This window comes from Episyrphus balteatus, chromosome 1 (assembly GCF_945859705.1).
Source record: "Episyrphus balteatus chromosome 1, idEpiBalt1.1, whole genome shotgun sequence".
Taxonomy (NCBI): domain Eukaryota; kingdom Metazoa; phylum Arthropoda; class Insecta; order Diptera; family Syrphidae; genus Episyrphus; species Episyrphus balteatus.
Window position 1 is genome coordinate 15,685,989 of NC_079134.1, and position 16,492 is coordinate 15,702,480.

General features: G+C 28.6%; 1 protein-coding gene across 1 annotated transcript in view; it reads left to right on the forward strand.

The window, feature by feature from the left end:
* The first annotated feature begins 413 nt into the window (after positions 1 to 413).
* Positions 414 to 16,492, forward strand: part of LOC129907273 (sodium-dependent serotonin transporter-like) — a 66,879-nt gene continuing 50,800 nt past the window's right edge. Inside the window, exons 1-6 of the mRNA XM_055983390.1 lie at positions 414 to 1,361; positions 9,351 to 9,482; positions 9,593 to 9,768; positions 9,829 to 9,869; positions 9,930 to 10,050; positions 10,157 to 10,639. Of these exons, the coding sequence (XP_055839365.1) occupies positions 1,178 to 1,361; positions 9,351 to 9,482; positions 9,593 to 9,768; positions 9,829 to 9,869; positions 9,930 to 10,050; positions 10,157 to 10,639 (1,137 nt within the window). The 5' untranslated portion in view covers positions 414 to 1,177. The remainder of the gene's footprint in view (positions 1,362 to 9,350; positions 9,483 to 9,592; positions 9,769 to 9,828; positions 9,870 to 9,929; positions 10,051 to 10,156; positions 10,640 to 16,492) is intronic.

The following is a 16,492-nucleotide window of genomic DNA, read 5'->3' on the forward strand; positions in this document are numbered from 1 at the left end:
TGCCTTTATTTTGTGAAATATAAGTAGAGTTTTTTTTTACTTCAAACCACATAAACAAAATCAAAAGCAAGTCCATGGGACAAAATTTATTCCTTTAACTGGTTTTTCAATATCTAATGACGTCGTCGTGCTAAAGCTAGCTTCAACTCAGTTCACAGTGATGGTGTGTTGTGGTGGGTCTCATCGTTTTCCTAGAAATAGTCACATAAAGACGTCTATGTCTACCCCCCATTACTGGATCGATAAGTCCACCCAGTTTTGGAATTCTATATCAGAGAAATGGCAACAACAAAACATACACCCATAAGCGTACAGAGCCAAAGCCAACACAATAGATTTGCGCGAGAGTGAAAATATACAAAAAAAGCATACAAAAAAACCCTCTCTTACTACAACAATTTCTACCCGTCGAGAGTTCTGAGTGTAAAATCAAGTGAAACCACAACGAGAATAGTACAAAAAAAAAAAAGTGAGAGAAAAAGTGAGAAAAATAAAACAAAAACAAAATAAAATTTTGAGCAAAAAAAAATGAAAAAAAAAAATTGTAAACAAGATTATGTACGAACATCGCAGAACTTTTTCGTATCCCCAGTTTGAGACTTAGACTACCCACTGGACGGACAACGACTCGACACTATACTCCACTATAACTCTATACCAGATACTCGCGTACTTGCACTTGGTCATTTTTGCTGTGTGAAACTTTTTGAGGAGCAAAAAGATGACACAGTTCGCTGGCAGACGTTCGTGTGATAATTCCTCACAACCGGACTCCAAGTGGTTGTGAGAAATAGCAGCTATATTAATATAGCTGGTAGCACTTCCTCGGTTCGGTTGGATCCCCGATACGAATTCGCAAAATACCCGTCGTCCGTCAACGTCTAAAAGACGCTTTCAATTGTGTTGCTGCAAAGTTATTGTCAGGTGCGCGGAAATGTTTAACTAGTTTCAATTGTTTTTATATATGGCCAATCCGCTGCAGTCGTAGTGCCATAAAGAGTATAGTGAAGACCATAAGACCAAGAAGAAGACAAGAAGTCATTGGCTTTGGTATCGGGTGCAGTTGCTTTTTGCAGTAACTTGAAGAAGAGTGACAGTGTTGTTTTGTAGTTTTTTTCTTTCAATTTTATTTTTTTTTTCGAATTTTTCTATCTTGAAAGTGCTAAAGAGTGACGCAATGACTTCGGCAGATAATCACCGACATGTATCTTCTTATGACATCGGTGCGAAACCCTTCCGGCACGACCCCGAACGGGGTAAGTGGTCATCGCGATTGGACTTTTACTTTGCCTGCTTGTGTCAGAGTTTTGGATGGGAGGCTCTCTGTGAAATTCCAGTTTATATATTTTTTACTGGAGGAGGTGAGCAAAAAAAAAATTATAGAATGGGGGTAACTGATAGGGGTGGTTTTTTAATCGTTTTTATATTTTGTCTGTCGATTTTTTTTTTAAGGTGGGTGGTAGAATTTTATGTGGGTTGAAGGTTCTTATAGGGTTGCAAAAAAGAAGCTTTTTGATTTTATGTTTTTTTTTGGTTGATAGAGAGATGTGCAGGAGTTCAACTTTTGATGCATTTTCTTTAGAGCTTTTTTTTTGGTTTGGTTGAGAGATTTTTATATTTATGAATTTGTGACAATGACAGTCAGCGACATGAAGAGAATTTATATGACACTGGAATTAAATGCAACAACTTTTTGATTTATTTATTTATTAGTTGCAGAATATTTATGTTGGGGTAGGGTTGAGAATTTTAAATATGGAATTTTATATATATTGAGTGTTTGTTAGTATTCGAAGCGGGTTTTCTTTTATGTTGAAAGAAATTTACATAAATATTTGTTGCATTATTGTTATTATAATTTTTTGAATATTTATTTTGAAGTTGTGATTAATTGTTTTGATGGATTTTATTAATCCTTTTTTAAACTGAATGTCATTAATTGAAGATTGGTGGTTTATAATCTTTGATCAATTATGTACTAAAGAGCCTTTGTCTTATTTTTATTTTAGATTTTTAATTTTTGAGCCTTCAAGTTGGATACCGCCTCAAAATTTTTCTGAGATTTTGGATATTTGAATATGGTTATTTAATACTAGAACTTTTGTTTTTTTTTTATTTTTTTTTTAAATACTGTAAATTAGGCAAAGGACTAAATCTGACATCAATAGGCTCATGCAAAAAAAATCCAAGGATGACTGCATTTAGATTATCTCAGATGCGAATTTTAAAACCGGGAGGCCTGCTGAGGTCTCCTGAGGTCAACCCGGGGAACCTAACATTTGGATACTTGGAAATTGTGGTCTTATTCGAGGTCTTCACTGATCTAAAAATTATTTTAGACCAATCGAGCTCTAAATTATTTTTTGCTTTAAGAATTCGACTATATCCAAAATTGAGTTGATGAAAAAATGTCTAAAGTAAAATCTTTTTTTTTTAACATTTAAACAAAGTATTGACAATACTAAAAAATAATTCTTGACAAAGTTTTAACAAAATCGGATAGATAAGTGTAATGACACCTTCAGTCATGCCAAAGTTTTTTTTTTTAATTCAAAATTGGGGTAAAATAAGAATGAAGTTAGCGTAAAACACGTAGTATTTTTTGTAATGTCAAAAATTATATCAATTAAATGCCAACTTCTTGTTCAAAAATTATTTTATTTCAATTTTAAATTTTGAAAAAATTACCTTTTTGAAAATTTGGTTTAAAATAAATTTTGTTGGAACAAAATATTTGGTACAAACCTTAACTTTGTAAAACATTCAAAAATGCTAAATTCAATTTTTCGCTTGCAAACAAAAATAAAATCCACACGAACTTGCTCTTAGAGTTCAAGTTGCTTTTTGTAAGACTTTATTATATAGAAATTTGGGAAATGTAGGTACTCTAGAGGTACAAAAAAAAACACATACAAAAATAAAAAAAAAAAAATAAAATTCGTTTAAAAAAAAAATAAAACCAAATGTGAACTAAATATGCAGTTTTGATTTATATATTATGATGCATTCATGAAAAAAAAATTTCAAAATCATTAGAGCCTTTTTTTAAAAAACTATTTTTTTATAAATAATTTTTTGGAAAGAAAGTTTTATAATAAAAGTGGTACCTATGCCATTTTGTAGAAATCACTAATCAACACCAAACAACAAAACGTCCAAAAATGCAATATCCCGTTTTCGAAAATTTGATTTAAAAAAAAATCAAAATTTTTTTAAAAAACCAAAAATACATTTTTTTGAAATTTAATTTTTGGCTTATATTAAACTTATATTAATGCTTTTTCACAAAAAGTTTCGTTGAAATCGAATAAGCAGTTTCGGGGCAAATCAGATTAAAAAAAAAAAAAAATGGTTCTTGGCAGGTAGGGGAGAGTGGGGCCAAATGTAACACTTTTTTCTAAAATCGATGGTTCTCCTACAAATTTGAAAGTGGGTCAACCTGACCTTTTTTAAATTAAAGACCCATGTTTTAGCTAAAAGATCCATCATAAAAATTTAGCAAAACATAACGGTAATGTTGAAAAATAAAGCTTCCAAAAAAAAAATCGTGTTGTTTCAACTTACCCCACATACGGGGCAAAGTGTAACACATACCGGGGTAGGTTGTACCAAGAACTAAAAATAAGAGAAAAATACCTTTATTTGTTTATATTTATTTATTTTTAATTAATAACAATAAAAACAAACCTCAGTCATGAAATTTTGGTGCAAATTTGTAAAAAGTGGAGCAAATCCAAGATTTCCAGAGAAAATTTGACAGTAGTCTTAAATAAAAGTTATTCGAATTCATAAATTGTTTTATAAGCTTTATGAATTCAAGTGGTGGTTCAAAAATGTGTTTCCAATTTCAAAATAAATACAAATTCAATTACAAGCATTCATATTCAGGGTTGTTAATTATATTAAGTAAACAATTTTTCAGTATAGGTAGGTTTTTACATGGTACAACTTGCCCCGGAAAAATGTTACAACTAGCCCCAGCATGAAATTTGGCACATAAAATCAATTTAAAAAAAAAGTGAAACTGATATAGACATAACATATATACGCAATTTGAGCCAAAACACAGTTGCATATAACAAAAAAACACTTAGCACTCTATCTTTTTCGGGTAAAGAGGTAGACCAAAAATAAAATTAAAAAAAAAAGTTACAAACATGCATTTTTTGGGCACCACTAGTGTAACTTCTCACCCTGTCGTCTAATCTTCATCTGAAGAAAATGTGCCGGTAGATATGCAAAAATTGAGCATTTTTCTCCTTTACGCGTTTCTTAATATTGAAAGGAACATCGCTTTTTTTAGCTGTTAATTCTTACCCCTGTTACATTTAGCCCCACTCTCCCCTACCGTTTATAATAATTTTCAAACAAAAATTTTTTCATTAGAAGATAGACTTTGTCTTAAAACTAACATTTGAATTTCCTAAAAAAAATCGTTGGAGCCGTTTTTGAACAATTTCAACTTTACTAAAATCGGTATATGACAAGTACTGTTACCTATTATTTTTTATTTTCCATAAACCCCTGTGGAGAGTCGAAATTGTGGTTTTTTAAAACAAAATTAGTTGCATAAAAATAAATTTTGAAGCTCCCATTTGTCAAATTCCTGCTGCAATACATAAATACAATTCGTTCTTAATAATAATAAAGAAGATAAGCAATTTAATTTCTTTATTTTTTTAAGAAATTCTAAATCTCAAACGAAGACATTTTTTTATCTTGAGAAACCAAATAATCAATCAAAGTAAGACAAAATTGCACAAGCACAAGCACAAAAAAAAAACATGTTACGCATACGCCACAGTGACCGGTTGAGTGAACATTTTAATTTGACCATACATTTTCTGTCGGAGTTGGGGACATATTTTGAAATTCGGCTTTCAAGTAACAGATTTTTTGATTAATGTACAGAATTTGACCAAACATTATTTTGGAATATAACCACTTCTTGAATATGAAAATTAAATGATATTAAAAAAAAACTAAAATAATATGGTTCTCAATTTGAACGATCAGGGATATTTTTCAAAATTTTCGTTCACATAAAAAAAATATGAGTCACTGTACATAAGAACATAGAATATTGAAAACTTCTTTACTTCTTCAAAATGCACACAAAAAAAGCATAGCTATTTCTGATTTAAAAAATCATATAATATTGGCGTGTATTTATAAAAATAATAGAAAACTTCAATAGAATATAGGTCTGATTGTGACAATCTTAACCCAGAAGTTAATAAGCTTATCATTATAAGTTCTTAATGGTCATGGTCAAATTTATAACAAGAGATTCTAACGCTAATTATATGGTAAATAAAAATATTTAAAAAAAATGAGGAAATATTTTTTGTACAGATATAGCTGCTTTTCAGTATTCAGTACGTACCCTTGATGCCAATCAATTACTCAAAACTTTAATTGATGCTTGTTTGACCTATTCAGATATTGTAAAACGTAAATGAGATTATTAATTACATTATTATTATTTTTAATGATCAAGTTCAAAGGAGTTTACATGAAACTTGAAAATTAAATAAGATATTTTGAAAAAAAAAAAACAAAGTATATGAGAATTTAAAATAGTGAATGAAAATAAAAAAAAGTATCTTTTTGGTAGCAAAAAGCAAAATTTAAAAGAAAAGAATTTTTAAAAGCATATGCTTTGCCGAATTTCCAGTATTAAAAAAAATACCTAAAAAAAAACTTCTTTGAAAACGCAAAGGTTTCCAAATGTTGTTAAGAATTTTGATGTCTTAAATGTCTCAAAATAACACCTTTTTTTCATTCCATAACAAAAAACTCCTTGTTAAAATTCTTTATTTTATTTTTAGATAAAAAAGTCATTAATGTCAGCCAATGTTTATTAAATATTTACTTTCAATCAATTCGTATGCATTTATTTTTTCACATTCTTGTTCTTTTTTATGATTCGAGTTAGTGATTAGATAAATTTGATTATCAGATTATAATATTTTTCAGGTTAACCCACGTAAATTTAAAAATATTATGTTATTATCAGCTTTGTTATACCTATTACCAATTTATTAATGCATTGATTTTAATCATTGGCGTTTAGAAAAAATATAAAACAAACAAACGAAAAAGTTGCAAGATAAAAAATGACATGATATCTCTTTTGTATGTATATTTCTGATTAAATGAGTGATATCATAATAATGTGATTTTTATGCTGAATTTTATTTTTATTTAATAATTACTCAGAAGTAAAAATAACAAAAAAGAAATGCAAACTCATTTCTAGTTTTCTGAATTATTGATATAGTTAATTATTTATTATATAAATGTTTAAAAATATATAAAATGTTTTAATTTGTTGCAATTCCGCTTAATTTTTGTTTACTTTATTTTATTTATTTGTTGTTTTTGAATATAATCAATTATTTTATTTCAACCTCCAAAGAAGATAATTCGAATATTTTACCAAAAATTTGTCAACAAAGTTTCTTATCAATCAGCCTGTTGTCATATGCTTCTGGTTTGTGTTGGTTAAATTTAACAGATAAGAATAATATGGGTGGCAAATATCAATCTTTGAATTGTGATTAAGTTTATTGTTTCTATTGTTACTTTTTTTTAAACAATAGTTGAAACCACCCATCAGCATGAAAAAATGTGTCATTTCAGAATAATTAAATGTTATAAATATTGAATCTAATGATAATGTAAAGAAAATAAAAAAATTAAATACACGACTTCCTCGCACGAACTTTTGATTTCAGTTCAAGATGATTGCAATAAATGTAATAAAATACTAAGGTTTTGTATATATTTATTTAGTTGGAAGTCATTTCTAATACACTTGTGAAAAAAATGTAAGGGTCAAGAACAATTTTGATTTTATTTTTGTGAATTTTGAGAGGCTTTATATGAGTGAAAAATAATTATAATTATATTATAAAATTTTCATTGTTTTATAAGAAAAAAATTAAAAAAATTGTTTAAAAAAAAATTTCTTATAAAATATCTGTAAACTAAAATATTTGACCTTGGAAATTCTGTTTTCGAATTTTCAATACGATTCATTTTTCACTTAGGTATATAAAGCCTCTTTAAAATCACAAAAAAAAATACTAAAATTGTTTTTTTTTTTTTTTAACCTTGTTGTAAAGTAAAATTTTTTGATTTATAAAGTGGGTTCAAAGCGGAGGGTATATTTTTTTTTATAAAACCATACTTGACCCTTATATTTAGTAGGTAATATTACTATCAATTATTATATCGCAATTAAAAGAATAACAAAGGAATTCATGAATAAACAAATATCTTTTTTTTTTTTTTTTTCAAAACAATTTGGATTCCTAGAATCTAATCTGATATTTTTTTTTTTATAATGAAAAATCGAACATAAGCTCAAATTACTCACATTTTAAACTTTAAACCCAATAATAAATGAATGTTAGTTAGAGTGAAGGGCATAAAATAATAGCAAAAATATTATTTCTACTGAATTTCACATAGATATTAAACTGTATTGGTAACACAAGTGTAAAGTGTTAATTATTTAGTTATTGAGTTGAACTCTATTGGCAAAACAGAATTATTACTGAAATTCATCAGATTTTTTTTGTTGCTTTTATATCATTGTTTTTCTAATATTTATACCCTGTAGGTACATACCTACTTACATTAATAGACCATACCAGAAATGATAGAAAATCTAGTATGGAGATGGTCGGAAAATTAATTCATGAATTTTTTTATACCTAGGTATAGAATAATATTGGCATGATTACTAAGAAGCAAAAGCGTTTCATCAAATACCCAAGTTCAAAGGGTATTTCTTTTTTGAGTGAAAACAAAAGTTCGATTTTGTTATGTCGTTTTCGATTGGAATCACTCAAGGATTCACTCATTCTGAAATCCAATAAAACAGTTTGAATCGTTTCTTCTCAATTCTGAAATTTTATATATGTATTGGTGAATAATCAAATAAAATTTTTTTGCTTTTCTACTAGGAAATTTGGTTTGACGTTTAATTATTTAAATATTAGTGATTTTGAGTGAATTCTGTTTTGAAATCAAGAAGAGAATTTTTATTCTGAGAAGTGTTCTGCCTGTCAAACTCGGGCGAATAAAACACTTTCAGAAGGCTTCTGAATGATTCCGGACGCTTCCGGAGAGCCAATCGAAAACGCCATTAGTATGTTTTGGAGTAATGGAATTATTATTTTGCATGCAGAATTTTTCAATGCTTTTAATATAATAACAACTTTTCGATACATTATTCAATTTCAGTTTTTTTTTAGATTTATGTTCCAAAAAAAACGTTTCAATCTCGTACAAAATGATTCCATTGCTGAGAAATTCAATTGAAGCTATAAAATCTAACATTCCTTTTCTCTCGAAAAAACACCCTTTCATTTTGGATACTTGAACAAACTCTAATTTTGTGTTAATGTTTTATCATACCAACTGCAATTTTACAATTATAATTGGATTTTTACAGGGGGTTTCGCTTAGAGCCGTTGTTATTTTTATTTTATTTTTTACTTAAAAATTCATTTTCAAAAGTTTTCAAAAAAAAAAAAAATATTTGGAAAGCCATAAAAAGGAATTATATTAATCGACATATGAAAACTAAAATAATTACAAAGTTTTTGTACTAAAATATGCATTGAAATATGTAGGTCGAACCGCTTATGAGAAAGTCAGACATCTAGAAAATGGGACTATATCAAGTATGTAATCAAAATCATTAAACCCGTTTTAATCAGACAAAATACAGTAGCTCGTTAAATGCATGTTTGAAATAACACAGAAACTGTATCGAAATTACGAAATACGTTCGAAATTTCGTAAATATCTATTAAATATCAATTCAATTGTAGGAAATTTTAGCAGATTTTAAAATTCATTGAAAAAAAAAATTTTCTCCCAGAGTAATTAACTCGTATCCCTCCCTTTACAAGTCAATGGATTCGAATACAAATTTGAAATAGATTAACATCGATTCTGAAAGCAAATACCCAACATTGGATTTGCTTTTTTTCCCACCCGTGACAATAATATTCCACCCTATCTGTAAAAAAAAAATCAAGTTGACATTCATATTGGTACAATTAAAGTTTATGTAAATTATATTAAGTGTTTGAAAAAGAACCAATAAGCAAACAAAACAATAAGCTTATTGTTCAACTGTCCCACCCGTGACGAAGAAATACCTCTTATTAAAAACCTTATCTTTATTATTTATCACAATGACCTTTTTAATGAACGTAACTTGTAGTAAAATTTTTAAAAATACCGTATGCATTTCTATGTGCAAAATAAATATTTTAAGACAAATTTAGCATTAAAAACAAAAATAAATCTGTTTCTTTTTTTTCCAGGATTCTCAATAATCTCATTCCTGCTCTCAGTTTTATTCGTTGGCATTCCCATATTTTTCATTCAATCATATTTAGGACAATTTTCCAGTACCGGATTGATATCAGCATTTCGAGTTGTGCCATTATTTAAAGGTAAGTTGTATCACAATTTATCTTCTATGTCTTCACTGTCTTTTCTTCTTCCTCTCTCTATCAAATTGTTTTTGTTTTTCAAAATTTTTTTAAAATATTGCTCCCTGAAGGTATTGGCTACCTCATTGTGATCTTCAATGTCATCTCATTAACCTATTACAGCGTATTTGCTGCAGTACCATTATATTATTTTATCGAATCTATTCAGCCAATTCTACCATGGATGAGCTGTAATCAATCTTGGAATTCACCAAATTGTTCAACTCGAAATAATTTTGATTTTGAGGTTAGTTTGAAATTAATTTTTAAAAATTTTAGAAAAATTTATAAGTTTTTGTGTTTTTAGGATGAAGCAGTTAATCCCCATGCAACAGTGGAGTTTTTTCGGTAATAAAATAACCTAAAATTCTAAATAAAACAAATTTTGAAAAACGGTTTTTCTTTCAGGTCGAAAATTCGAGGTATTGACGGAGACCGAGGCCCGCTCTCGATATCATCTGGGTTACTCATAAACACCCTCGCCATATGGCTGATGGTTAGCCTGGTGTTTTTCCAAAAAATCAAACTTGTAATTACTCAAAATGCTTTTGGCTTTTTTCTAACTTAAAACAAAAAAAAAATATTTGAATCTAAATTATCTTCCAAAATCTTCCCAAAAACTTTCGGACAAAAAGATTGGAAAGCTTTTTCGAATAACAGCTGTGATACTTTTTGCCGCCTTCCTGGTCGTCTTCCTAAGGCTCTTCTGCCTGTCAGGCTTTCAGGAGGCTTTAAAGGGTTTTTCTTTTGAAATACCCGAACTGCATCTAATACATCCACATGTGGGAGCAAATCTTGTGATGTTATTTTTCCGGCCTGGATGGGGCAATATTGTCAACTTGGCCAGTCACAATACTTTTAAGACTGACATCATGAAAATGTCATTTATGGTGTGTTTGAGTGGCTTTGGTATGATCATGCTGGCAGCTACTAGTGGACGAATTGTTTGGGATCATTTTGAAGATCATGTTGGGGGGCTGTATTTGCAAGTGGACGAAGAGCATTCTTTGCAATTTATTTATCTGTGTTATGCGTTCCTTTTGGGGGAACTGCCTTATGCCAATTTGTGGTGTGCATTATTTTTTGGAGCATTGTGTCTTGTTGAAGTTATTAAGCTTGTAAGTATGCAATACAAAAAAAATTTTTATGATCTAATCGGAAGGTATTTTTAAAGGTTACCCTGTTGATGACAGTTCAGACAGCTCTTTGTGATGAATTTGAGTTTTTACGTCCTCATAGTCGTGTGATTAAGGCCATATTGGTTGGGTTCCTGGCAATGATTTCCATCTTCTTTTGTACACAGGTTAGGACCTCTATTCTATCAATTTTAACCTTTTCCAACTAAAAAACGATTTTTTTTTTCTTAAAAGCATGGATTTCATTCCTTGGGAATATTCAATTTGGGAGCAGTTTTCTCCCAAACGTTTGTCTTCTTCCTCATTTTGGTGGTTGTGCTGTGGATTTATGGAAAAATGAGGTTCCAAAGAGATGCCCAATTCATGGTCGGTCGGACAATGTCTACATGGGCGATATTTATACTTCAATATATAGCACCATTTGTACTTTGCTTTCCCATGGTAAGTTCTTAAAAGTACACAGAGTAAAAATAACGCTGGTATAATTAACATTATTTCTGATATATTTAACTATATTTCTGGTATATTTAACATTATTTCTGGTGTATTTAACAAGTTTCTGGTAAATTTAACTAGTTATCTGGTAGATTTAACTATATTTAATGATTAAATATACCATAAATAAACTTATTCCTGATGTTATTTTTTCTCCATGTATCTCCTAATCTTCAAACATATTTTAATTAAATTTTCTTTCTAATTAAATAGGTAATTGCAAAAGTTCAATTGAGCTATTATGATTCCATATTAGTTGTATTAGGCTGCTTAATCCAATCTCTTCCATGGATGGTTGTACTTATTTATATAATGTTTGCACTATCCAAATCCCGCCGAAGATCGTTTACAGCTAAATTAAGAGAATGCATACAACCAAGTGATTGGTATCCAGCTAATCCGGGTGATTGTCGACGTTATGAACAAGCTATTGGACTGCCCGATCACGCACATCAGCTATTAGAAATACATTTCGATACGGATCAGCAATTTTAAGATAAAACAAAAATAGTAACTAAAATAGTTTGTAGTGCAAAAGAAAAGTAGGAAGTAAATACAATTTTTTCAAGAAAGTGTTCTAGTATTTTTTTCTTGGTTTAGCGAAAGAAGAGAGAAATGTAAACCAACTTTGGAAAGATTTGATTTCATTTTTAAAAAGATCAATTTTGTAGATTGTGAAAGATCGTTGTCCTTGTGCTGAATTTTTTAGAAAACTCAAGAACAAGAACAGCTGGGGACAATTTTCTGAACTTTTATTTTTTTTTTTGGATTTTAAAACAATAATTCAAAAATGTGTGAAAAAAAAATGTTCTCATATAATTTAGTACAGAATGGCTTTTTTTGATAATATTACGAGGATGAACTGACTGATTTCTATATAACTTTTTTCAGTTCGAAACTACTCAACGAAAAAAGATTGATGGATAAGTAAAATTTGTTGACTATGTTTTCAACGCCATATATGAAATACATAAAAAATAAAACACGCACACCAGTAGATGATTTTGTGTGGATTAATCTAGGTTATTAGCCAGCCAAGTTGTAGATTGATTCTAATAGTATACAAATTTCAGTAATGTCTGAGTTGATATCGAATTATCAAAAATATTGATTTGGTTTGCAAATTTTTTTTTTTCAATCCCGTCGTTACAATATACAAGTAGTGTAACCAATCATCATTGATTAAAACAGAAATTAAAATAGCTTGATTTTACGAGAATTTAATATAAATTGCCTTAATGACCAAAAATGGGTAAATTCCAAAATACGCACAATAAACACCTGCTCAAAACTAACGCACGCTTTGTTTTGTGTCAAATTTGTATTTGTTTATTTTTCGTTCCGTAAAATATATTCACAAATAATATTGCCGTTTTTTGAGCTTAATGTAATCCACACATTTAGAAAGCTGAAGAAGTTTATTTTTTATTAAAATTCTCATTTGAAAGGATTTTGTTTTTTGGTTTTTCTGTATGTAAATTTTGTTCGTTTAATATGTAAGTGCAAGTGTTATTTAATACAAGTTATTTAAAGCAAGTGTTATCTAATACCTACGTCAAAGTTGTAATTCATGTTATTAGCGCATCACATGTACATTGTGGCGTATACGTGCTTTTTTTGTATATGGGGCATTTCACGTGAAACCAGCAGCTAAAAATGTGGTGGGTCGTCAAATTTGTTCATATTTGGTATATGTATTCCTTAATCGAATTAAAAAATACATCTGGAAGGATTTTGAATTTTAAGCCTTGATAGCGGAGTTATGGGCTTCTAAAGTTTTGGAAAACTCTGGGAAGAGTTTATTTGAAAAATTTATATAAATTAAACGAAGGGGTAACAAAATTATTTTAATGATGGATTATACGCAAAATTAGACGTGCTTTTCAAATATGAAATCTAAACCGGAAATAGATTTATTTTTTCGACAGAAAACCGGAAGTTGGCACTTCAAATCCAAATTTAAGAAACTTCGACCATTTTGATATTTTTTTAAATAGTCTTAAAATAAAGCTTATACAATTTAGAAACTACATGCCAAGTTTCAGAGTGGGATATTAAGCCGTTTAGAAGATACATAGGTTTTAGTGAGGGGTCTTCGTGCATGTAAAACCGGAAGTACCCAGTTTTCTCTGCTCTGACCCAGCAGTTTGTACCACCCCCAAATTTTTTTTGCCCATTCGATAGAGCATTGGCTGAATATCATTATCCTGATTTTTCGCACTCGCGAAATTCACCTTTCAGCCGCCATCTTGGATTTTAGTTTTTGTTGAATATCTCGATTTCTATTTATCCTACATAAAAGTTGTGTATGCAAGAAACGTAGGAAATTCAATTTCGCGTCTTTATGTTAAGAGAACTTTTTCGATATTCCTAATATTAAAAAAGTTGCAAGCCAAAAAAGAAAAAAAAAACGAAAAAAATGACAATTTTAAAGTTTTTATCAAAATTATGAAAAAACCTTCCGAGGAAAGATTATTCCTTAAAATTCTCTACAACTCTCCTATACAACTTTTTTTTGTAACGCTATAAACACAAACGTTATTAAACTTTTTTTGTTAAAAAATGCTCTTTTTTGTTTGTGTTTTTATCTTTACTTTTTTCTTATTTTTTTTTTTTAACAAATATTGAATTTTAAATGATTAGTAAGTATTTAAGAGATTTATGTTACAAGAGAAAATTCAGGACCTTTTTTCATAATTTTGATAAAAAGTGCTCAAAACTTTAAAATTGTCATTTTTTTCGTTTTTTTTTTCTTTTTTGGCTTGCAACTTTTTTAATATTAGGAATATCGAAAAAGTTCTCTTAACATAAAGACGCGAAATTGAATTTCCTACGTTTCTTGCATACACAACTTTTATGTAGGATAAATAGAAATCGAGATATTCAACAAAAACTAAAATCCAAGATGGCGGCTGAAAGGTGAATTTCGCGAGTGCGAAAAATCAGGATAATGATATTCAGCCAATGCTCTATCGAATGGGCAAAAAAAATTTGGGGGTGGTACAAACTGCTGGGTCAGAGCAGAGAAAACTGGGTACTTCCGGTTTTACATGCACGAAGACCCCTCACTAAAACCTATGTATCTTCTAAACGGCTTGATATCCCACTCTGAAACTTGGCATGTAGTTTCTAAATTGTATAAGCTTTATTTTAAGACTATTTAAAAAAATATCAAAATGGTCGAAGTTTCTTAAATTTGGATTTGAAGTGCCAACTTCCGGTTTTCTGTCGAAAAAATAAATCTATTTCCGGTTTAGATTTCATATTTGAAAAGCACGTCTAATTTTGCGTATAATCCATCATTAAAATAATTTTGTTACCCCTTCGTTTAATTTATATAAATTTTTCAAATAAACTCTTCCCAGAGTTTTCCAAAACTTTAGAAGCCCATAACTCCGCTATCAAGGCTTAAAATTCAAAATCCTTCCAGATGTATTTTTTAATTCGATTGAGGAATACATATACCAAATATGAACAAATTTGACGACCCACCACATTTTTCGCTGCTGGTTTCACGTGAAATGCCCCATATATTTATTGGATTTTCACTTGCGATATACATAGATACTATATAACAATTAATGAATTCATACAAAAAAAAGTTGAGTTATCTCAAATGACAAAAAAGTGGGTGCAACAGCCTAAACGGGTGGACCGATTGACTTCAAACCTGGCATAAAACCACTTTTTTAAATCAGATTTTCTGCCAAACTGCTAATTGTATTCCAACGAAATATTTTTTTGAAAATTCAAATTTTTGAAAACGGGACATTGAATTTTTTTGAAATTTTGGTTTTAGATGTTGATTTGTGATTTCTACAAAATGGAATACCAATTTTATTTTAAAGCTTTTTTCCAAAAAATTATTTATCATTTTTTATGTTTTTTTAAAATGCATCTTAATATATATACAATAAAACTGCATACTTGTTTTGTGGGGCAATTTGATTTCAGATGTTGTTTTTTTGCTTTAAAAACGAATTTTATGTTTTTAAAAATTTTGTTTTTGTTTTTATGTAGATACCTACATTTCCAAAATTTCTTTATAAAAAGTCTTAAAAATTTAAGCAACTTGAACTCTAAGGTAAAGAGAAAACTTACATAGATATTATTTTTAAGTATTTTATAGATAATTCTGAATTGAACGAGAAATAATGAGACCACTCTTAAAAAAAATAGTGTTAATGTAAATTTCATGCCGCAATAAATTAAATTGAATTGTTCCGGGGGTAAGTTGTAAATTTAAACTAATTCAATATTTTATACAGGATTATTTTTCATTATGATTCCTTTTTTTTTTTGTCCATTAAACAGAGCCAAAAAACTGTTGAAAATGGTAGTATGGTAGTAAAATTTAGCATTGCAATTTTATTTGTCATGCATATAAAAAGTTAATAAAGTCTATTTTAATTTTTTTCTACGCGAGAACGTATATTTTGTATATTTATATTGATTATTGATTTGCAACTAGAACTGAAACACCCTGTGAATAAAATAAAATATTTGTAAAATTAAGTGAAAGTATTGCAGTTGATATAATAACTAAGAGGCAAAAAAGAATACACAAATATCCAAGATGAAAGGGTGTTTTTTTTTTTTGGACAGAATGAAAAGGTAGACTTAATAACTTAATAATTTTACTCTGACGCAATGGATATTGTACATGATTTAGAGTGATTTTTAAATGCTTAGATATATAGGTAAAAACAACTCTTTTTGCAGATTTTAACACATAAATCATGTAATATATGCTTCCATTTTCACGAATTAAATTTAAGTAAAAAAATTCAAAATTTCATTCTTCGCCAAAAAAAAAAAATCCAATTTGGATAAGCAAATAAACTGATTTGGTGTTATATTACCTAAATTTTCAATAATTTTTCAAAAAAAATATTAAATTTTGAAAAAAAAATCATACCGTTTTTGGATATTTTTCCTTTTTTTTGAAAATGTTTGATTTTTTTTTGGTTTATCTAAAATTTAAAAGATATTTATTAATAAAACTTTAAAATTATTTCTAAGGAATTTGATTTTTCTCATAAAAAAGTGATTAGAAGTATTTACAGCTGCAAAAATGTATTGTTTTATTTCATCTCAAAAGTTCAAACCCCTTCAACAGAAAAACTGTTTGATGAATAAATCTGTTACTTTGCAGATTAATTTTAAGTATATTAAACTTCAATAATTGAGCCTGATTTTAATCTTATTACCCATTGTTATAAAAAAAAACGGTACATTTTCTAATAAAACCGTAAAAAGGCCTATTTTAATAACTTTTCTAAATTGATCTTAAATGCAAGAAATTTTTTTTTAACAAAGTAAACTTAATTTTGTTTTAGA